This window comes from Nycticebus coucang, chromosome 8 (genome assembly GCF_027406575.1).
Source record: "Nycticebus coucang isolate mNycCou1 chromosome 8, mNycCou1.pri, whole genome shotgun sequence".
NCBI classification, from domain to species: domain Eukaryota; kingdom Metazoa; phylum Chordata; class Mammalia; order Primates; family Lorisidae; genus Nycticebus; species Nycticebus coucang.
The window spans coordinates 92,996,069-93,020,367 of record NC_069787.1 but is presented as its reverse complement, the minus strand read 5'-3'; the positions used below and the strand labels follow the sequence as shown (position 1 = coordinate 93,020,367).

General features: G+C 40.1%; 1 protein-coding gene across 25 annotated transcripts in view; it reads left to right on the top strand.

Moving 5' to 3' along the window:
* MAP4 (microtubule associated protein 4) overlaps nucleotides 1-24,299 on the top strand; it is a 206,821-nt gene that overhangs the window by 49,349 nt on the left and 133,173 nt on the right. For 24 of the 25 annotated variants that reach the window (XM_053600474.1, XM_053600481.1, XM_053600477.1 and 21 more), the window contains exon 2: nucleotides 12,605-12,845. In XM_053600474.1, coding sequence (XP_053456449.1) covers nucleotides 12,623-12,845 — 223 coding nt within the window. In that variant the 5' untranslated portion in view covers nucleotides 12,605-12,622. Of the gene's footprint in view, nucleotides 1-1,405; nucleotides 1,497-12,604; nucleotides 12,846-24,299 lie in introns of those variants that run through there. The other variant, XM_053600473.1, reaches the window with a different exon arrangement.

Here is a 24,299-nt window from a genome sequence, read left to right as displayed (position 1 = left end):
ATAGGTAGTTGATGTGGACTTTTGATTTCAAGACTTCTTCTTCCTTTTTTTTTTTTTTTTTTTGTAGAGACAGAGTCTCATTTTATGGCCCTCAGTAGAGTGCTGTGGCCACACACAGCTCACAGCAACCTCCAACTCCTGGGCTTAAGCGATTCTCTTGCCTCAGCCTCCCGAGTAGCTGGGACCACAGGCGCCCGCCACAACGCCCAGCTATTTTTTGGTTGCAGTTTGGCCGGGGCCGCGTTTGAACCCGCCACCCTTGGTATGTGGGGCCGGCGCCTTACCGACTGAGCCACAGGTGCCGCCCCTTCCTTTTTTTTTTTTTAGACAGAATCTTGCTCTGTTACCCAAGCTAGATTGCTGGGGCATCAGCCTAGCTCACAGCAGTATCAAACACCTGGGTTCAGAATCCTCTTGCCTTAGCCTCCCAGTGTGCTAGGATTATAGGTATGAGTCACCATTGGCCTGAATTGGTGCCTTTAAAAAAGCCTTTAGATACCATAAGCGGATAAAAATAATTTTTGAATTGGCTCACACCTGTAATCCTAGCACTCCAGGAGGCTGAATCGGGCATATTGCTTAAACTCTGGAGTTTGAGACTAGCCTGGACAAGGGTGAATATCTGTCTCTACTAAAAATAGAAAAATTAGCTGGGTATAGTGGCAAGGGCCTATAGTCCCAGCTACTTGCTGGGAGTTGGGAGCTATGATGCCATGGCACTCAACCCAGGGCACGGAGTGAGACTCTGTCTACAAATACATATATATGTATGGCTCAGTGTGTGTAGTTCAGCAGCTAGGGTGGCAGCCACATACAGAGGAACTGGCGGGTTCGAATCCAGCCTGGGCCTGCCAAACAACAATGACAACTGCAACAAAAAATAGCTGGGTGTTATGGCGGGCGCCTGTAGTCCCAGCTACTTGGGAGGCAGAGGCAAGAGAATCACTTAAGCCCAAGAGTTTGAGATTGCTGTGAGCTGTGACATCACAGCACTCTACGTAGGGGGACATAGTGAGACTCTGTCTCAATTAAAAAATATATATATTTTTTATGTATTTGTGGCACCCATCACAATGCCCAGCTGTTTTTTTTTGTTATCGTTGCAGTTGTCATTGTTTTTAGCTGGCCAGGTTTGAACCCTCCAGCCTCAGTGTATGTACCCGGCACCTTACCCACAGAGCTACGGGCACAGCCCATTATTATTAAGAATAGTTTTAAGATTCACTCTTTAATATTGAGATCACTGTTAAGGATAGCTATATCAGAATTGTAAGTGCTGTGTCATTGTCATCTCTTATTTTGGCCTATGTAAACAGAATTCAGCAGACATGGCTATCTTTATCACATGGCTAACAGAGGGAGGAATCTAGTGTGGTTTATTCTTCCTGGAAAAATGGATTGAAATCCAGGTGGATAGAAATGTGGCAGGCAGGTGCCTGTTTATAAATGCAAAATGGATTCAGTCTGGTCTCAACACAGCTGCCTGGATTGTTCTTGTAAGTAAGCAAGCTAGGCTGTATGTGAGTATGTCTGTGCACATGTATACAGTATTTTTTATATTTAGAGGACAGGGCTCCTTAATATAGCAGAGGGAAAAGGAACTGTGTTTAGGGACTACGTGGAAGTAAAATGTGACTTCTTTTTTTTTTTTTTAAATGTGACTTCTTTTAACCTGTATCAGTGTGCTCTTTTACATAGGAGTGTAGCTGTGTGATAGCCTCAGCTTTTCTAGTAATCAAGGGCTCTCTCCTAATGCTAATCCCATAGTGGTTACAAACAGAATTCTGCCAAACTTGGAAATTCTATAGTTAGTAATAGTCCAGCTGTTGTCCTTGAAGTGTGTAGGGAGGCAGTTGGGGTGGAAAATTAATATATTCTGTGGGGGCTTGGAGGTTATTGCTCAGGGTAGTTAAGATCTTCCTGAGTTGTTTGTTATCATTTGCAAAACTTGTTTTCAGGAGAAGCAGGAGAAATTCTGACTTGCCTCAGGGATCACATATACCTGTGGTAGTCAGTTCCTCCAGCGATCCTTGCTAAAGATTTAGTTTTACTTTGAATGACATAGCACTTTGATTGAAAGTATAAGTCAAGGTTTTCTTGTTAAATATTTTAAAAAGAAGAGTGCAGACACCAGACAAGTAAGGTTCAGCTTTATGATAGGCCTCTGAAAGATTCGTTAAAAACAAAGTTACTGTTTAGTAACTGAAAGCTTGCTAGATAAACTGAAAAAATCTGATGTTGAATATGAAATTATTATGAAGCAGGCTATACTTCTGACCATCTAAGGACTGTAAGTTATTTCTAGCACATGCTGTGATGCTGGGTTCTTTACAAGCCTGAGGAACAAGCTCTGTATTTTGGCCACACCATTCTCACTAACGTCCTAGGATAGCAGCTTAGTGTTAGCTTTAGAATTCTCTTGTCATTTAAATCAGTCATGCCAAAAAAAAGTATGAAAGAAAATACTAGGCCCAGATATTCTTTATAGTTTTTTGTCTTTTTTATGTCTATAACAAGACAGTATATCAAGTATAGTGAAAATTTAAGTGAGCCTTCTGAGCAGTCTCTTACCTTTTATAATTATTAATGGTTTATTTATTAAATTGGTTGATTAGAACTCATAATGTATTTGTCTCAGAGAAGCAATGTTGTAAATGATAACTTTACCTTCTAAGTTAATTCAAGTAATTGAGGAGAAAGTTTTATTTTTTTCTCCTAAAACTGATGGGAGGCATTATTTTGAAAGATATCAGAGCTTGTCTGTGACATTGTATTAAATAACTCTTTCACTTCTGAGGGCCCCTGGACCTGTATATCCTTTCCCTACTTCGATATCTTTTCTATATGTGAAATTTTGATGTTGCTAAATTATGTCTCTCCCTCTTCACAGAAACAACTCAGACATCTTCAAAGATATGAACAATGGTCCTTCCAGGGGTGTGTGTCCTTTCATCTATTTGTTAATTAGAAATAGGATTCTATACTTTTTTTTTTTTTAGAGACAGAGTCTTACTTTGTCACCCTCGGTGGAGTGCTATGTTATCACAGCTCACAGCAACCTTCAACTCCTGGGGTTAGGCGATTCTCTTGCCTCAGCTTCCTGAGTAGCTGGGACTACAGGTGCCCACCACAACACACAGCTATTTTGTTTTGTTGGTTGGTGTGTTGGAGTTTGGCCGGGCTGGGTTTGAATCCACTACCCTCAGTATATGGGGCTGGCGCCCTACTCACTGAGCCACAGGCACCACCCAGGATTCTATACTTAATAAAGAGAATGGTGCTTCTGCAAACAAATCTTGGTAGAAATTTGGCTAATTTGACAGTGTGAAATGAAAATATTACCCTGGTTAGGAAAAGCGAGTATGATGGTAGGAGTTAGGCTTCGTTCTTGCTTTTCTTGAGTTTTCTTCTCCATTTTAGCTTCATAGCAACACCTTTCAGGGGTAAACAGGAGAGGACAGAGGCAGCAACAGACCATTTGTAAACTAGATTGCTAATTTCTCATCAGACAAAATGAGCATAGACCCCAAATGAGTGGCTATGGACGAGACTGACCTAAAATTCCCTTAGAGGACTTCCCTTAAAATGTTGCCAAAATTTGTATATATTTAAGTTAGATATGAATGTCACTTAATCTGTATAGACCTGTAAAGTATTTTAGTTCAATAATTCCAGAGTTTGTATGTGAACTATTTAAACCAGGGGTCCTCAAACTGCGGCCCGCGGGCCACATGAGACGGTGTGATTGTATTTATTCCTGTTTTGTTTTTTTTACTTCAAAATAAGATATGTGCAGTGTGCATAGGAATTTGGTCATAGTTTTTCTTTTTAAACTATACTCCGGCCCTCTAGCGGTCTGAGGGACAGTGAACTGGCCCCCTGTTTAAAAAGTTTGAGGACCCCTGATTTAAAGCATACAACAGAGAAAGTACTTGTGACCTCAACATATATTCTTACTTAATGTTTATGAGCGCATATCTATTAATAGCAAGATGGGAATTAAGTAACCAAGATTCTGTTGTATTCTTCATCATCATCATGCTATGTAGTTTCCTCCTGCCTTAGTTTAACTATTTTCAAAACCCTTCCCACCAGTTAGTTCACTTCAGGTATATGGTCAGAATAAAAGATCAGATGTCCAATGTGGTATGCTTGAAAATTGGTGCCTGGTTAAATAATATGGGCTTATTTTCTGGCACAGCAGTATCAAGTCTCCTTTGCTGTTAGCCAGGACTGGGTGGAGTATCTTAAGCTCCAGACAGATTGGCTTAAGCAGAGTACCTTGCACTGGTGAGTTTGTTTTCAGACTTTCTCTTTGCCAGAAAAGCTTTTGTATTTTAATAATAACGTGCACCCAGTTATAATTGAGAGTACTTGATATATGAAGTAGTCATATATATTCATATTGGGGGTCTGATGAAGTTTGATTATTTATAGCTACCTGAAGTGATGAATTATAAGTAGCTTAGAGAATAACCAACCTCAGGAATCATTTGATATAATACTCTCATTTTACAGATTAGGAAACTCAGCCCCGGAAGGTGACTCACTCAAGGCCACAGTGATAGTCAGATTAAACTAGTACTTCAGTGAAGCATAGGAACTTCTGTACCCAGCTTTCAAATTCTCTTGCCTCCCACTCACAAATACGATAAAGTTAACTTTATTATCTATCTGGATAGAGGAGAAATAGTATAAATGGTCAATGAGAGCTAATTTTTTCAAAGTAGCTATTTCTCATTCACAAGGATGTATTTTTTGATCTTCCTGAATATTCAGATTTGAAAAATAATGTGTCATATCCTTTTGTGCATAAATACACAATTAAACATTTGAAGCATAACTGAATAGTTACTAACTTCAAATGTTTCTATAATTGAAATTCATATATGAATGTATTAAAATTCATTCTGGAATACTTGCAGAGCCAGTTTAACAAATCTATAGAGCGCTTAAGGACAACTGCAACAAAAAAAAATAGCTGGGCGTTGTGGTGGGGCACCTGTAGTCCCAGCTGCTTGGGAGGCTGAGGCAAGAGAATCATTTAAGCCCAAGAGTTGGAGGTTGCTTTTAGCTGAGGCACCATGGCATTCTACCTACCGAGGGCGACATAGTGAGACTGTGTCTCAAAAAATAAAAAAAAAAAAAATTGGGGCTTTCTGTTAAAATGCCAGTACTTTTACTTCCCATATAACACTAGCATTGCCTTTACAAGATCATTTTCTGTAAGTAGGCTTTGTGTGTGAATGTATGTATGTGTGCACTCTTAAATTATTCTATTTATGGGCTTGGTGCCTATTGCTCAGCAGTTAGGGTGCCAGCCACACACACTAGAGCTAATGAGTTCAAATCCAGCCAGGGCCTGCCAAACAACAATGACAACTACAACAACAAAAAAAAACAGCCAGGAGTTGTGGCGGGTGCCTATAGTCCCCACTACTTGGGAGGCTGAGGCAAGAGAATTAAGTCCAAGAGTTTGAGGTTGCTGTGAGCTATGACTCTACTGCAATCTACCCAGGGCAACATGGTGTGATTCTGTCCCCTCCCCACCCCCCCAAATTATTTATGTGTGGTGACAAGCAAAGAATGGTTAAACTCTTGAGATGCAGATGCTGGGTCGTTGGCTAGATGGACTGATAGCCAAGTGACTTTCTTCCCACTTTTAAATTTAATTTTCTGTCAGTTTTACCTTTTTAGGTTGAATTTACGCCTCTGTTATATTCCGTGAACCACATGCAACCCAGGAAGTGGTCTGTGAGTGTGTCTGTACTGGTGAGGGTTTGGGAGGGGCAAAGATTACATTAGTTAAAAAGCTGCCCCTTGAGAATCTGCACTTTAATAATTGATATTAAAAATGTACTTTAAAAAAATTTTTCCCCTTATTCCTAAATTAGTAAAAATTTTGAGTAGATTGTATTATATAAAAGTCATTGCTGTATATTTCTGGGGTGAAGTAAGATTTATTGGGCTTTTACTGTCTGTTGTTAAGGATGGCTGTTGTACAGGAGGCTGAGGCAGGAGAATCAATTGAGTCCCAAGTGTTTGAGGTTGTTATGAGCTGTGATACCGCATCACTTAACCCCTGGGCAACTGAGTGAGACTCTTTTCTCAAAAAAAAAAAAAAAAAAAGAAAAGGCAAAAAAAGAAAAGTTGCTGAATTCTGAATTTAGTAGTGGGATTAATAATTCAAGTAGTAGAAATCAGTAAATGTGAGATGGCAGTTGCTTCAGACAACAGACTTTCATGACACAGATTTCTGTCCTTACAGTTAACCCCCTTTGGCGACAAAGCTGCCAGTTTTTGTCACTAGCCCCACACTGGTAAAAGTGTAAAGTGTAATTTTTTTTTTTCCTTTTCTTTTTTTGAGACAGTCTCACTTAGTCACCCTTGGTAGAGTGCTGTGACATCTTAGCTCACAGCAACCTCAAACTTTTGGGCATAAGCGATTCTCTTGCCTCAGCCTCCCAAGTAGCTGGGACTACAGGTGCCCGCCACAACACTCGGCTATTTTTTGGTTGCAGTTGTCATTGTTTAGTAGGCCTGTGTCCAGTTTGAACCTGCCAGCTCCAGTGTATTTGGCTGGCGCCCTAACCATGGAGCTATGGGCACTGAGCCTAATGTGTGATTTGTGATAGGATTTTATTACTTAATTGTTTGGGGAAATTAAAAATATTTCCATCTCACTCCATTTGGCCTGCTATAAAAAATACCTCAGTCTTGATTCCAATTAAGTAAAGAAAAAAAAGCCTCAGACTGGATATTTTATAAACAATTGAAATTTATTCGTATGTCATAGTTTAGGAAGCAGAGAAGTCCAGGGATAAGATGCTGATAGATTTATGTCTGGTTAGGGCTGCTTTATGCTTCCACAATGGTACCTTATTTTTGTGTCCTTCAGAGGGAAAGGGAGCAAAAAGGGATGAATGTTGTGTCCTCACATGATACTATTATTATTCACTATAGTGATCAGTGATCATGCTGTTCAACTTTGTACCTCTTCTTGACCAGTAACTCCCATTTTTTCCCTACCTTCCCACTCCTGGTAACCACAGTTCTACTCTCTGTTTTTGTGTATTATACTTTGTAAGATTTCATATATACGTAAGGTCATGGAGTAGTTATCTTTCTGTGTTGGGCTTATTTCACTTAATATAATGTCCAGGTTCATCCATGTTGTTGCAAATGTCAGGATCTCCTATTTATATGTATACCACAATTTTTGTTATCTATACGTTTCTCAACAGACACGTGTGTTGTTTACTTAGCTATTTTGAGTAATGTTGCAATGATTGTGGAAGCACTGATAGCTCTTTTTTCTTTTTGTTTTCTTTTTTTTTTGAGACAGTCTCACTAGGTCGTTCTTGGTATAGTTCTGTGGCGTCACAACTCATAGCAACCTCAAACTCTTGGTCTTAAGTGATTCTCTTGCCTCAGCTTCCCAAGTAGCTGGGACTGCAGGCGCCTGCCACAACACCTGGCTTTTTTTTTTTGGTTGGAATTGTCATTGTCGTTTAACAGGCCCAGGCTGGGCTCGAATGTGCCAGCCGTGGTGTATGTGGCTGGTGCCCTACTCAATTGAGCTACGAGTGCAAAGCCAGATAGCTCTTTTTCTTTGAGATAGGGTCTTGCTCTGTCTTCTGGGCTAGAGTGCAGTGGTATTGTCACAGCTTACTGCCACCTCAAACTTCTGTGTTTGAGCAGTCCTTATGCCTCAGCTTCTCTAGTACTTGGGACTACAGGTTTGTGCCACCATGTGTGGCTAATTTTTCTATTTTTTTTTTGTGTGTGTGTGTTTTTTTGACTGGGGATGGGTTTGAACCCGCCACCTCCAGCATATGGGACCGGCGCCCTACTCCTTGAGCCACAGGTGCCGCCCTAATTTTTCTATTTTTTATAGAGATAGGGTCTCGCTTGTCCTCAGGCTGGTTTTGAACTCCTGTCCCCAAGCGATCTTCCCATCTTAGACTCCCAAAGTGCTAAGATTACAGGTATGACCTACTGCACCCAGCCAATTACTATTTTTGAGACCTAAATGAACTTAATAAAACACAGAATAACAGAATTTATGGCTTCAAAGCAAAAATTCAGCTTTGAAAAAGGAAAGTTATAAATGAATCATGATATTTCTTATTTCCTCTTCGGGCAGTGGTTCTCAACCTGTGGGTCACAACCCGTTTGGAGGTGGAACAGCCTTTCATAAGCGTCGCCTAAACATATCCTACATATCAGATATTTACATTATGATTCATAACAATAGCAAAATTACAGTTATGAAGTAGCAATGAAAGTAATTTTATGGTTGGGGGGTCACCACGACATGAGGAACTGTATTAAAGGGTCATGGCATTAAGAAGGTTGAGAACCACTGTCTTAGGAAGTCCAATTTGATTAAAATTGGTACTGTAACATCACTGTATATTCAAAGCAAGGGATTATATTTTCAAATATTAGATAAGAAAACTAGATGATTTAGGAACTCAGTAGTAAAATTACAGGAAATTTAAATATCACATTTGTGTTTTTTTTAGAGACGGAGTTTCACTTTATGGCCCTAGGTAGAGTGCCGTGGCATCATACAGCTCACAGCAACCTCCAACTTCTGGGCTTAAGCAATTCTCTTACCTCAGCCTCCCAAGTAGCTGGGACTACAGGCGCCCGCCACAACACCCGGCTATTTTTTTGTTGCAGTTCGGCCGGGGCCGGGTTTGAACCCGCCACCATCCGTATATGGGGCTGGCGCCTTACCGACTGAGCCACAGGCGCCACCCAATATCACATTTGTTTTAAGAAGAATATTTCAAAAATGAAAAAGATTTAAAAAAAAAATAAGTAAATAAGGAATAATATTTTAAGAAAAACCTTTTTCTTTTTTTTTTTTTTTTTTTTTTTTTTCAGTTTTTGGCCAGGGTTGGGTTTGAACCCACCATCTCTGGCATATGGGGTTGGTGCCCTACTCCTTTGAGCCACAGGCGCCACCAAGAAAAAGCTTTTTCTACCACCCTTTTTTTGTGATTGTCATCTGGAATTTGAAAAGATCATTTAAAGTTCTTTTTTTTTTTTTTTTAAAGAAACAGAGTCCTATTTTATTGCCATCACAGCTCATAGCAGCCTCCAACTCCTGGGCTTAGGCGATTCTCTTCCCTCAGCCTGCTGAGTAGCTGGGACTATAGGTGCCCACCACAGTGCCCGGCTATTTTTTGTTGCAGTTTGGCTGGGGCCAGGTTCAAACTTGCCGCCCTCAGTATATGGGGCCAGCACCCTAACCACTGAGCCACAGGTGCTGCCCCATTTAAAGTTCTTGATGAGGAATTAGGGTAGCCATTTCAAATAGGAAACCTGATGATAACAAAAAGTTAGGTATGTGGATGAAGGCTCAATTTATCATTAAAATTTTTGAAAAGATTTTATTTGGAACCTTATATAAATTTAGTATTTAATATCTTTTCACATCTTGGTACTTTTTTTAATACAATATAAAGAACATGTGATAAGTATTTCACCAAGCCCATGTAGATATATATGGACAAACCACCTCTGGCATTCCCTGTGTTGAACAGGTACCATCTTTTTTCTTTCTAAGCAGTTGCATTGTAGATACTGCTTCTGGAACCCATCTGTACTTTGTTTTATTTAGTTAGGTTTTAATCTCTTGACTCTTAAGTCTCTGTACTACCCACTTTCTCCATTGAAATATATAGCAAAAGCCTTTTGGGTGTTGGATTTGGGAACTGGGGGATAGGATGGCTTCTGATTTTTCAGCGTTCTGAAAGTATTTGCTTTGTGCATGTTTTAGCCTCACAGCTTGGTCCTATTATGGAAATTAGAAATTTTAGTAATGACTGGATATGGCCTGTGACTTTCATAGCAGTATCGCAGAAGGATAGTATAAGTGGGAGGAGGGGAGCATGTGTGGACCAAAGTGAAGATATTCCCTGTCCTAAGTACATTTGTTGGAAAGAGGTAGACAACAGAGAATACATTGAAAGAGAAGCCTGACTATTAAATGGTTTGAATCATAATGTTCACTTTTTTGAATTTGGGATGGAAAAAGATTGTATTAGTTGAGATAATTCAGTTGTGAGCAACAGAAATAGAGAGAAAAGAACAATTTATTGGAAAGTCACTCACTTAGACCTAGAAAGATAACCAGCGTTAACTTGACAGCTGTCACTTATGGGCCTTTCTCCCAGAGTGTAGTTGTGAAATGGTCCTATTCCAATACCATTTTCTTCCTGTCTTCTGATTGGCTTAACTCTAGTAATGTTCCTAACTTCATGTGGTTAGAAGATTGGTTTGTGTGGGGGAAGATAAAGAAGAATAATTTTCTAGGCGCAAAATGGAAGTAGCCATTACACTATGCAGCAAAGTTGCTCTATTGATGTTTGACTTACATTTACTCAGCAATATAGCTCATATGCCAACTTATCCTTATAAGTCTCTTGGAGTTTCTATTAAATTTGACTTTTTGGAAGCTGGGATAGTTAGTATGTTGCATACTTTATCTCCTACTATGCTTTGTGTGTACTAGGTACTCAGTTTATTGCAGAGCTTTTGGCTGTTTTTATTACATTATTTCTGTATTTTCTAGGCTATTTACCCATGTTTTTGCGTATAGTAGAATATACTTACCTTTAGATTATGTTTCAAAATTAAGAGCCTGGTGTTCTATAAAAATGATAATATCGGTCTGGCGCAATGGCTTGTGCCTGTAATCCTACCACTCTGGAAGGCCAAAGTGGGTAGATGCCTGAGCTCAGGAGTTTGAGACCAGCTCAAGCTAGAGCAAGACCTCATATCTAAAAATAGCTGGGCATTGTGGCAGATGCCTGTAATCTCACCTAGTTGGGAGGCTGAGGCAAGAGGATCACGTGTGCCCAAGAGTTTGAGGTTGCTGTGAGCTAGGATGCTACGGCACTCTACTCATGGTGACAGAGTGAGACTCTGTCTCAAAAACAAACAAACAAACAAACAAAAAACACAATAATATACATAACCTGACCACAGAGAGGGACCATCTCCCCTAGCTAATTCAGGCAACATGTCTGTATTTTTTTAGCCAGTGGCACTAAGTGTTGTAGTTTGGTTTAGAAGGCTGTACACAAATGGTTTGTAAAGAAGCAGTACTTAGCCCAAGATAAGATCCATACTATCTTTGGTCAAGAAAGGTGATTTCGTTTGCTTGACAGTAATGTAACCTTTTTCATGGAAATACTCTTTTTTTTTTTTTTTTTTGAGACAAAGTCTTAGTATATTGCTCTCAGTAGAGTGCTATGGCGTCATAGCTCACAGCAACCTCAAAGTCTTGGGCTTAAGTGATTCTCTTGCCTCAGCCTTCCAAGTACCTGGGACTACAGGTGCCCACCACAATACCTGGCAATTTTTGTTGTTGTTGTTGTTGTTATAATTGTCATTGTTGTTTTAGCAGGCCCAGGCAGGATTAGAACCCATCAGCCCTGGTGTATATGGCCAGCTCCCTAACCACTGAGCTACGGGTGCCGAGCCTTTCATGGAAATATTCTAAGCTGACCGTTTTTGGTATTTTATTTTATTTTATTTATTTATTTTTGAGACAGAGCCTCAGATGTCGCCCTGGGTAGAGTGCTGTGGCACCACGGCTCACAGCAACCTCCAACTCCTGGGCTTAAGCAATTCTCTTGCCTCAGCCTCCCAAGTAGCTGGGACTGCAGGCACCCACCACAACTCCTGGCTATTTTTTGGTCGTAGTTGTCGTTGTTTGGCAGACCTGGGCTGGATTCCAACCCACCAGCTCTGGTGTATGTGGCTGGCACCTTAACCACTTGAGCTATAGGCCAAGCCTTGGTATATTCTTTTAAAAATTATTCTGGTATGGGCTGCGCCTGTGGCTCGGTCGGTAAGGCGCCGGCCCCATATACCGAGGGTGGCGGGTTCAAACCCGGCCCCGGCCAAACTGCAACCAAAAAATAGCCGGGCGTTGTGGCGGGTGCCTGTAGTCCCAGCTACTCGGGAGGCTGAGGCAAGAGAATCGCTTAAGCCCAGGAGTTGGAGGTTGCTGTGAGCTGTGTGAGGCCACGGCACTCTACCAAAGGCCATAAAGTGAGACTCTGTCTCTACAAAAAAAAAAAAAAAAAATTATTCTGGTATGTGATTTGGAAACGAAGATATAGGAAATCATTCAAAGGGTATGAGACTTAAAATCAAAAGAACTGGTTTGAATTTTATTGGCTATACCTTTGGACAAACTGATTTTTTTCCCACTTCATTATTCTTTTTTTCTTTTCTATTTGTATCAGATTAATGTGAGGTTACAAACAACCAATATTTGATTTTGTTAAGTAGATCCCCTTTTGTGGTTATGTCCCACTTCATTACTCTTATGAATAAAAAGGATAAAAAGGCACTTGCTTTGTCCACCTTCCAGAAATGTGAGCAGAAGTGATTAGCAGTGACTTACCTTGGGTAATACTGAGCTATAATTTTCTATTTTTCAAATGAGGGAGCCTTTTTTAGCTCTAAAATTTTAGATTTTGATGCTTTTTTTGTTTGAAATAATGGACAAAAATTTCTAGAAATGTTTTTCCTTTTGCAGTGCTCATATATGAAATATCTTTTTCCCCTTAACCAGGCAGTTGCAGTGGTGAAAATGGCTGACCTCAGTCTTGCGGATGCATTAACAGACCCACCTCCAGAAATTGAAGGAGAAATAAAGCGGGACTTTATTGCTACACTGGAGGCAGAGGCCTTTGATGATGTTGTGGGAGAAACTGTTGGAAAAACAGACTATATTCCTCTCTTGGATGTTGATGAGAAAACTGGGAACTCAGAATCGAAGAAGAAACCATGCTCAGATACTAGCCAGCTTGAAGGTAAATATTTAAGCCAAACTGGATATATGTGTTCAGAAAATAGATGAGGGATTATCCTTTGTATTATAATCTTAGAAACATTAAAGAAACTGAGCTTAGCGTTTTAGTATAGGCTGATAACTTCTTTATCTAAATTTCTTTGTTAGAAACCGAGGAGATAAATCCACTACCCTTTAGTTGAGTGTGTGTTCATGAGTTTGTAGATTGCTTTTAACCCTAAAGTTTCTTCTGTGATGTTTCAACTATTATATACTCTGCTTCTTAATATCCTAGATTAATATGTCTGCTGTGTCTTTCCTTTAAGAGTGGCATTGTAAAGTTAGATACATAAAAGTCTGTGCTTACATCAGAATTTAATTTAGACTGGACTCAGATGCCACTTTTTATCTTTGGTGTCATCCCAGGTCGGGATTTAAATGTTATTGAAGCCTTTGAAAGAGATTTGCTGTTTTTACATATTCCTGCATCAGATTTGCTAATACATGGGTTTTTTTTGTTTGTTTGGTTTTTTGAGACAGAGTCTCATTATGTTCACTGTGTCACCCTCGATAGAGTGGTGTAGCATCACAGCTCACAGCAACCTCAAACTCTTGGGCTTGAGTGATTCTCTTTCCTCATTCTCCCAAGCAGCTGGGACTACAGGTGCCCACCACCAATGCCCAGCTGGTTTTTGGTTGTAGTTGTCATTGTTTGGCAGGCCTTGGCTGGGTTTGAACTTGCCAGCTCCAGTGTATGTGGCTGATGCTCTAGCTGCTGAGCTACAGGCGCCAAGCCCTAATACATGTTTTTGATTGAGAGTTTTTGCATCTATCTTCATGAGGAATGTTGGTCTGTAGTTTTCTTATAATGTCTTTGTCCAGTTTTAGGCTTGAAGTCATGGTAACATAAAATGAGCTGGGAATCCTCTCCTCTCCTCTCCCACCCCTCCTCTCCCCTCCCCTCCCCTCCCCTCTCGAATAGTTTGTATAGAATTAATACATTTTCATCTTTTTAATGTTTGGTAGAATTCATCAATAAAGCTCTCTGGGCCTGGAATTGTATGTGAGGTTTTAGCCAGGAATTTCTTTCTTCAAGAGATAATGTAACTATTCAGGTTATCAATTTCTTGTCCTCTGAGCTTTGGTAGTTTGTGCCTTTCACAGAATTCCTTGGTCCTTTTCCTCTATGTTGCAAATATAAATGGAGACAAAACTGTAATATTACCTTATTTATTTATTTATGACAGATTCTCACTTTGTTGCCCTGGGTAGAGTGCCATGGCGTTATAGCTCACAGCAACCTCAAACTCTTGGGCTCAGGCGACTCTTCCCTTAGCCTCCCAAGTAGGTGGAACTACAGGTGCCTACCACAATGCCCAACTATATGATTTTTTTTTTTTTTTTTTTTAAGATACAGGGTTTCACTCTGGCTCAGGGTGGTGTTTGTAGGATATGTTGTATTTTTATTTTCATTCAGTTCAAAATATTTTCTAATATTTTTCTTGTGTGTTCCTTTTTGGCTTACTGGTTATTTAGAACGATAATGGTTAATTTCATAATACTTGGGGGTTTTCTAGATTATCTTTCTGAAATTGATTTTTGGTTTAATTCTGTGTAATCAGAAGATATCTTTTGACATTTTAATTCATTTCAGCTTGTCAAGGTATATTAACCAGTGTGATATAAGCATTCCTAATTCTATATAAAATCACATTGTAGGGGCGGCGCCTGTGGCTCAGTCGGTAAGGCGCCGGCCCCATATACCGAGGGTGGCGGGTTCAAACCCAGCCCCGGCCAAACTGCACCCAAAAAATAGCTGGGCGTTGTGGCGGGCGCCTGTAGTCCCAGCTGCTCGGGAGGCTGAGGCAAGAGAATCGCTTAAGCCCAGGAGTTGGAGGTTGCTGTGAGCTGTGTGAGGCCACGGCACTCTACCGAGGGCCATAAAGTGAGACTCTGTCTCTACAAAAAAAAAAAAAATAAAATAAAATCACATTGTACCCCATAAATGCATTAATGTATACATGATCTGTGTGTTTATGATTTAATTAAACAAAAAAAAAATATTGTGGTCAGGGTGCCCATAGCACAGTGGTGACGGTGCTAGCTATATACACCAAGGCTGGAGGGTTCAAACCCAGCCTGGGCCTGCTAAACAGCAATGACAAGTACAACAAAAAATAGATGGGCATTGTGGCGGGCGCCTATAGTCCCAGCTGTTTGGGAGGCTGAGGCCAGAGAATGGCTTAAGTCCAAGAGTTTGAGGTTGCTGTGAGCTGTGACATCACAGCACCTACCCAGGGCAAGAGGTTGAGACTCTGTCTCAAAAAAAAAAAAAAAAACAATTGTGGTCAGTGTTCTGGAGCATTTGAAATAACATGTTAGTTATGCTGCTTTTCCGCAGAGCATTGTATTAACATCAAGTAAGTCTAGTTGGTTTATAGATGATAAATGGTGGGGTTTTTGGTTTGAAGGCTTTTTTGTTTTTTTGTTTGTTTGTTTGTTAAGGCAGTCTTGCTCTGTCTTCCTGGCTAGAGCACGGTAGTGTCATCATTGTTCACAGCAAACTCAAACTACTGGGCTCAAGCAATCCTCCTGCCTCAGCCTCCCAATTAACTGGGACTATCGGTGCACACCACCATGCCTGCCTGATTTTTCTCTTTTTAGTAGAGATGGGATCTTCTTGAACTCAAGTTGGTCTGGAACTCCTGACCTCAAGCAGTCATCCTTCCTTGGCCTCCCAAAGTGTTAGGATTACAGGTGTGAGCCACCTTGCCTAGTCTGTCTTTGGTTTTTAGCAGTTTGAATACATTAATATACTGTATGCTATTTTTTCGTGCTTGAGTTTCTCTTGAGTTTCTTGATCTGTATTTTGATAAGGCTTTTTAAGTTTGGGGAATTTGGGGCCATTATCTTTTTTTTGAGACAGAGTCTCACTCTGTTGCCCTGGGTAGAGTGCTGTGGTATATATGGCTCACAGCAACCTCATACTCTTGAACTCAAGTGATCCTCTTGACTCATCCTCCTGAGTAGCAGGGCTTCTGGTGCCAGCCCTGATGCCTGGCTAGTTTTTTTATTTTTAGTAGAGCCCGGCGTTTCATTCTTGCTGAGGCTGGTTGCCAACTCCCGAGCTCAAGTAATCCACCCACCTCAGCCTCCCTGAGTGCTAGGATTATGGTGTGAGCCACCACGCTCAGCTGGGGCCATTATCTTTTAAAATATTCCTCCTCCTCCATTGTTTTTCTCTTCTCCTTCTGGAATCTAACATTTTTTAGATTGTTAGATAATTTCCACATTTCTTTGATGCTCTTAGTTTCTTTCTCCTCTTATTTTTTCTTTCTGTGTTTTATTTTGGGTACTTTTTTGGGCCTATCTTCAAATTACCTGGTTCTTTTCCTGGCTGTGTTGAATCTGCCTTCATTGGTGTTATCTATCTTTAATACCTTTTATCCTTTTAATTTCTAGCAATTCTCTTTAGCTCTCTGTTATAGTTTTCATCTTTCTGCTGAAATTTGCCATCTTTTATTCATATTTCCATCTTTTCTATTTGGACTAACAAATTAATCATAGTTTAAATCTGTCGTGAAATTTGAACATTTTGGGTCATCTCTCACTCTTAATTGTTTCCTCATGGCTCTGGCTTCAACTCTGCTCTCCTGTATTCTCCTCTCCTCCCCTCCTCTGTCCTCTCCTGCCCTCCCCATCTTTCCCTTCCCTGCCTCAGTTTCACTTTTCTTTTCTTTTTGCTCCTTTTTTTTTTTTTTTTTTTGCCAAAGTCTCACCATGCTGCCCTTGGTAGAGTGCCATGGTGTCACAGCTCACAGCAATCTCAAATTCTTGGGCATAAGTGATTCTCTTGCCTCAGCCTCCCAAGTAGCTGGGACTATGATGCCTGGCTATTTTGTTGTTGTTGTTGCAATTGTCATTGTTGTTTAGCTGGCCTAGGCCAGGTTCGAACCTGCCAGCCTTGGTGTATGTGGCTGGCACTGTAACCGCTGTGCTACGGGCACTGAGCCAACTTAACTTGTCTTTTTTATTATTTTTCAAGAAAATTCAAACTCCTGACCTCAAGTGATCCTCCTACTGCTCCTACTGCAGCTCACCAGAGTGCTAGGATTATAGGTGTGAGCCATTGCACCTGGCCTATTTTGTTCCTTAATAGCATCCCTCCCGCCCCCCACTGGCATTGTGTATATATATGTCTTAATTTTTGAGTGAATCTTGTATATCATATGTAAAACAGTAGACTGAGGTTAAAAAGTAGACCTGACGGGGTGGCTTATGCCTGTAATCCTAGTACTTTGGGAGATTGAAGCAAGAGAATCACTTGAGTTTAGGAGTTTAAGACTAGCCTGGGCAACAAAGTGAGATCCTGTCTCAATTAAAAAAAAATTAGCTAGACATAGTAGTGTGTGTCTGTTATAGTAGTGTGTGTCTGTTATTCCATCTACTCAGGAAGCTGAGGGAAGGAGATGCCTTGTGCCCAGGAATTTGAGGTTTTGAAGTTGTACTGAGCTATGATGACACAAGTGTGCCTCCCACCTGGGGCAACAGAGAGAGAACCTGTCTACCAAAAAAAAAGAAGTATTCATATTTGGAAATATGGAATGAGCGTGTCTCTTGGGTTGAGTCAATTTAAGCAGGAGCTGAGCTAGTTTTGAGTTTTGTTGTCATTCTCATTGCCTTCAGCGCACGGCTCTTCATTTCCTCTAATCTTTGTCCTGACATGCTAGAAGATTTTTCCTGAGTGTTTTCCCTCTGGCCCCCGCTTTCAGCCTTCTCCGTGCACCTGTGCCTGAGATGGGTCTTTCTCCATCATGCTCTTGCCCCTCTTTGTTATCAGAAGAGTGCTAGCCCGGTAGTCAGGGTTTTTTGTTTTGTTTTATTTATTTATCTCGGTCCTGCCTACATCCCATGATGGGTGTTTCTCAGTGGTATTATCTCTCTCACCGTGGTAGGGTTTTCTAATGCTGTTGGTATAGGATCCTGGGCTAGGACTTTTTCTTGTTCTTCTGCCTGGATTACAGGGTCTTTTTCTGTTACTCTTTCCGCAGCTGCAGTGGGTCTTCATGTGTGCCCTGTGACAGTTTCGTACTTCTCCCCCAGTGGCTTAAGCCTTTTGTTTCATGGGGAAGGAAAGTCCTAAGGTTGGGTTTCATGCTTTTCCCTTAGTGGTGGTAGTCTTTTCAAGGTCTGCAACACCCAGGCAGGCTCTATCTGGTCTCTCACCCTGCCTCCAGTTTTTCTTGTCAGCAACCAGTAAAAGATAATCCTGCCAAGTGGATGTGAATTCCCCTTGTGATTTTGGATCCTAGGGGCCCTCTCATGCTAGACTTCACCTGCCTTTAGCAAATAATTGCAATTGTTAGTTGAATTCATCTTACCTGCATACAAGCAGGCACGCAGCATCTCTTCTTCAGATGCTCTGCCATAGGTTAGCCAGTGTTCATCTCCCTTATTTCCTAAGGAACTTATCTTTCTTTTCTTTCTTTCTTTTTTTTGTTAAATCATACCTATGTACATTAATGCAATTATGGGGTACAATGTGCTGGTTTTATATACAATTTGAAATATTTTCATCAAACTGGTTAACATAGCCTTCACTGCATTTTCTTAGTTATTGTGTTAAGACATTTATGTTCTACACTTAGTAAATTTGACATGTACCCTTGTAAAATGCACCATAGATGTGGTCCCACCAATTACCCTCCCCCCATCTTCTCCCCTTCCCTCCCTCTCCTCTTTCCCCTTCATCTTGGGCTATTGTTGGGTTATAGCTTTCATATGGAAGTGTGGGTGCTTATAAATTAGTTTCATAGTAGGGCTGAGTGCATTGGATACGTTTTCTTCCATTCTTGAGATACTTTGCTAAGAAGAATATGTTCCAGCTCTATCCATGTAAACATGAAAGAGGTAAAGTCTCCATCTTTCTTTAAGGCTGCATAATATTCCGTGGTGTACATAAACCACAATTTATTGATCCATTTGTGGGTCGATGGGCACTTGGGCTGCTTTCATGACTTAGCAATTGTGAATTGGGCTGCAATAAACATTCTAGTGCAAATACCTTTTATATAAAGTGATTTTTGGTCTTCTGGATATATACTTAGTAAAGGAATTGAAGGATCGAATGGCAGGTCTATTTTTAGATCACTAAGTGATCTCCAAACATCTTTCCAAAAGGAAGGTATTAATTTGCATTCCCACCAGCAGTGCAGAATTGTTCCCTTTTCTGCACATCCATGCCAACATCTCTGGTTTTAGGCTTTTGTGATGTGGGCTAATCTTACTGGAGTTAGATGATCTCTTAAAGTGGTTTTGATTTGCATTTCTCTGATGATTAAGGATGATGAGCATTTGTTCATGTGTCTGTAGGCCATGTGCCTGTCTTCTTCAGAGAAGTTTCTTTTCAAGTCCCTTGCCCACCCTGAGATGGGATCGCTTGTTCTTTTCTTTCTAATACGTTTGAGTTCTCTAATTCTTGTTTATTCTTGTAAAATAACAAAGAGACAGAGACTCTTTGTTATTTTGTCAGAGACATAACCTGCAAATATCTTCTCCCATTCTGAGGGCTGTCTGCTTGCTTTACTTATTGTGTTCTTGGCTGTGCAGAAGCTTTTTAGTTTGATCAGATCCCAGTAATGTATTTTTGGTGTTGCTTCAATTGCCCGGTATGGGTGTGGGGACTTCTCATAAAATATTCTCCCAGGCCAATTTCTTCAAGAGTTTTCCCTGCACTTTCTTCTAGTATTTTTATAGTTTCGTGTCTTAAGAGTAAATCTTTAATCCAGTGAGAGTCTTATCTTAGTTAATGGTGAAAGGTGTGGGTCCAGTTTAGTCTTCTGCAGGTCGCCAGCCAGTTCACCCAGCACCATTTGTTAAATAGGGAATCTTTTCCCCACTGAATGTTTTTAATTGACTTATTGATGATCAAATAATGGTAAATAGCTGGGTTCATCTCTTGGTTCTGTATTCTGTTCCATATATCTACCTCTCTGTTTTTGTGCCAGTACCATGCTGTTTTGATCACTATCAATTTATAGTATAGTGTGAGGTTTGGTAGCATGGTTCCTCCTGCTTTGTTTTTATTTCTGAGTAATGTCTTGGCTATTCGAGTTTTTTTCTGATTCCATATAAAATGAAGTGTTATTTTTTTGAGGTCTTTAAAGTATGACAGTGGAGCTTTAATAGGAATTGCATTAAAATTGTATATTGCTTTGGGTAGCATGGAAATTTTAACAATGTTGATTCTTCTCAGCCATGAGCATGGTATGTTTTTCCATTTGATAACATCTTCAGACACTTGTCTTTGTATTTCATATTATTTGATAGCCCTAACACCTCAGCTTTGTAATGAATTCAGGTTATGCTTTTGTAATTGGTTTGCCTTTTTCTTGTTTTTAGTGTAGGAGTAACATTGCTTTTGGCTTTCTGTAGCCTAAATGGGAGAGGAAAACCTGCTGCCTCTTATATATACTTAATTTTGGGGTGAGGTAGTAACTGTAAATCATCAGAAAAAATATTGAGGATTTAAGATGTTGGTCAGACATGGTGATTTGTGCCTATAATCCTAGCACTCTGGGAAGCCAAGGCTGGAGGATCACTTGAGGTCAGGAATTCCAGACCAACGTGAGCAAGAGCGAGACCACTTTTATACAAAAAAATAGAAAAATTGGCTGGCATGGTGCCTGGAGTTTATACTTCCAGCTACTTGGGAGGCTGAGGCAGGAGGATTGCCTGAGCCTAGGAATTTGAGGTTAGTGAGCCATGATGACGCCACTGTAGGTGGCAGAATGAGACTCTGTCTCAAAAAAAAAAAGAAGAAGAAAAGAGGTATAAAATATCCATAAAAATATTTGTATCTATAAAAATATTTACTCAAACCAGGTGTGGTGATGTGTGCCCATAGTCCCAGCTACTCAAGAGGCTAAGGTAGGAGGATCCCTTGAGCCCACAGTTCAAGTCCAGTCTAAATATGGCAAGAACCTTGTCTCTTAAAAAATAAATTTGCTCTGGCTTGGCGCCACAGTGGTTATGGCGCCAGCCACATGCACCAAAGCTGGCGGGTTTGAGCCTGGCCCAGGCCAGCTAACCAACAAAGACAATGGTGAAATAAAAAATAACCAGGCATTGTGGTGGGTACCTGCCTATAGTCCCAGCTACTTGGGAGACTGAGGCAAAAGAATAAATCACATAAGTCCAAGAGTCTGAGGTTGCTGTGAGATGTGACGCCATGGCACTCTACCCAGGATGACATAGTGAGACTCTGCTTCCCAAAAAAAAAAAAAAAAAAATTATATATATATATAAATAAAGTTACTCTAAGAAAAAAAATTGGATTCCTTAATGGAAATGGGAATGTCTGTTCTTTTTAAATTCATAATGGTCAGTGAAGTTATTTGACTTTTGACTGACTACCCTTAAAAATAAAGAAAACTTAGTAGGAAGAAAGGAAATGATAATAAATATTGTCCTGACATAAGTCATTGGTAAGATGTATTTTCCAATCTTATTAACTTAATCAGTCATAGGTGGAAGAAGCTTGCTTTTTAAAATTTTTTAAATTTTCCTTTAGCTGTGCCTTGCTTTCTTTTATCACCTGGTACTGAGCTTAGATGGGTAAGGACAATGAAGTAGTGGCAGATTTTCTTGTGCTTCAACTTGACTTGATCCATGTAACATTGACCTAAGAAGAGGAAAGTATTTGGAAATTGTAAATCTTAGCCAGGTAAGGTGGCTCACACATGTAATCCTAGCATTCTGGAAAGTCAAGGCAGGAGGATTCCTTGAGCTCAGGAGTTTGAGACCAGCCTGAGCAAGAGTGAGATCTTGTCCCTGCTTTAAAAATAGAAAAATAAGGCCCTGAGCTGGGTTCGGTGGCTCATGCCTGTAATCCTACCACTCTGGGAGGCTGAGGGTGATAGATTGCTTGAGTTCAGGAGTTGGAGACCAGCCTGAGCAAGAGCAAGACCCTGTCTCTAAAAAAAGTAGCCAGGTGTTGTGATGGGCCCCTATAGTCCCAGCAACTCAGGAGGTGGAGGCTAGAGGATTGCTTGAGTCCGAGAGTTTGAGGTTGCTTTGAGCTATAATACCATGGCACTGTACCGAGTGAAACAAAGTAAGACTCTGTCTCAAAATATAAATAAAAGATAAATAAAAATAGAAAAAAATAGCTGGGCATTGTGGAGGCCACCTGTAGTCCTAGCTGCTTGGGAGGAGGATTGCTTGAAATTAGAAGTTTGAGATTTCTGTGAGCTAAGCTGAAGCTGTGGCACTCTAGCATGGGTTATAGAGTGAGACTCGGTCTCAAAAAAAAAAAAAAATCTCTGCTATTTTTAATTTGTAAAAAACTTGTAATTAAAAGTTAAATAACTCCAGAAGGCTACTACAGAAATTGCTTACAGTCTTTACTCTGGGAAGGAGAACTGGCTAGCTGGGGTGTAGGGATAAATATAAAATATAATATTTTTACTGTGTATCCTTTTGGACCAATTGGATTTTGTCCATGTGTATTTATTAACCTGTTTAAAAAGAATTTATAATTATAATATAATTCAGTTGTACATTGCAAATTTTTTCCAATTCCAGCTTTATAAAGGTTGTTTGTAGAAATCTTGACTGAAAATAAAAAGGAGAGAGGGAGATGGCTTTTTGTAGACGTCAAAGAAGATAGGAAAGGAGCTGCCTTGTTTGGCCTTGTAAGAAATGTTGCAATGAGTGAGTTCTCTTGGAATGGAGACTTTTCTGCTGTGGATCTGGTTTTGTAGATTATCAGACTGATGGTTTTTGCCCAAATGATAGGTTTCATATTTGTGTTTTGCCTGGAGAACATTCTAAATAAGATGTCCTTTTCGTGAACATTTCTTCAGAAGTCATAGCAGGGCCCTAGGCTTTATTATTATTATTATTATTATTATTATTATTATTTTTTTTATTTTTATTTTTTTTAGAGACAGAGTCTCACTTTGTCACCCTCGGTAGAGTGCTGTGGCGTCACAGCTCACAGCAATCTCTAGCTTTTGGCTTAGGTGATTGTCTTGCCTCAGCCTCCTGAGTAGCTGGAACTAAAGGTACCCGCCACAGCACCCGGCTATTTTTTGTTGCAGTTGGGCCAGGGCCAGGTTCAAACCCACCACCCTTGGTAAATGGGGCCGGCGCCCTACTCACTGAGCCACAGGTGCCACCCAGGCTTTATTATTTCTATGTTTTATTATACATTCAACTGTAAGTTTGAATTTTATATTTGGATAAGGTTCAGTAAGCTATTATTGATGCTCTGGATATCAGCTCACAGCAACCTCAACCCACTTACTTAGGGTAACCAGTTTCTCTACCATTTTCCCGCATCTAGCTATAGAAAAGGCAGTTGAATGGGTTACACATAATAGAACTTTAGGACAATGGTATTATTTCCTTTAATTCTTGTATGGTCACCCTAATTGCCTTCAGCTTAAAATTTAGGAGTAAGAAAGCAAAGCTGCTTTATGGCATTTAACACAAAGTGGAAAAGTTGCTTTTTTTCTTTAAGTAGTTTCTGCCCCCAAACTGGAAATACCAAATTCTCCAAAAATCTCTTTTCTTTTTTGGAGATAGTCTCGTTTTATTACCCTCGGTATAGTGCTATGGGCTGAGATGATCCTTTTGCTTCAGCCTCCCAAGTAGCTGGGACTACAGGCTCCTGCCACAATTCCCGGGGTTTTTTTGTTTGTTTGTTTGTTTGTTTTTTTTTTTAAGAGATGGGAGTCTTACTCTGGCTCTGGCTGTTCACTAGCTCCTAAACTCAAGCAATCCACCTGCCTTAGCCTCCCAGAGTATGCTGGGATTACAGGTATGAGCCACTTCACTCGGCTTTTTTAAAATGTCTGAAATGGTATTTCAGGATCTCAGTGTGGGTGCTATGGATAGAGTTTGCTAGTGTGTATGTCATTGTTTTTAGGCCTTTTCTGTGAATATACTCTTTCCCTTCTTACTCCCATTTAGTTTTGCTACTACAAGTATTTTATCGTAGCATTGTTTCGGTAAACCATCCAAATATCCAATACCTAGGAATAAAACCAGCATCAAACTACTTCTAAAATGCCGGTCACTTTGGGATATAATTGTCAGATGCTTTTTCAGAATTCATGTACTGTTTTCCCTTAAAGTAGTGATTTCTTTATAAATAATTATCATCAGCACCATGTGGCCTTATTTTCTATTTGAGGGAGACAAAAGACAAAAATTTCTTTTAGATATAAATAACAAAGCAGTATGTCTGTGACTCTTTCTTCAGACATACCAAGGCTAGAATGCGCACATTGATCTTATTAAGAGATTTCATTTCCAAGATACATTTATTACTTGTTTAATAATTTATAATTATTGGGTGGCACCTGTGGCTCAAAGGAGTAGGGCACTGGCCCCATATGCGGAGGTGGTGGGTTCAAACCCAGCCCTGGCCAAAAACTGCAAAAAAAAAATAATAATAATAATTTATAAT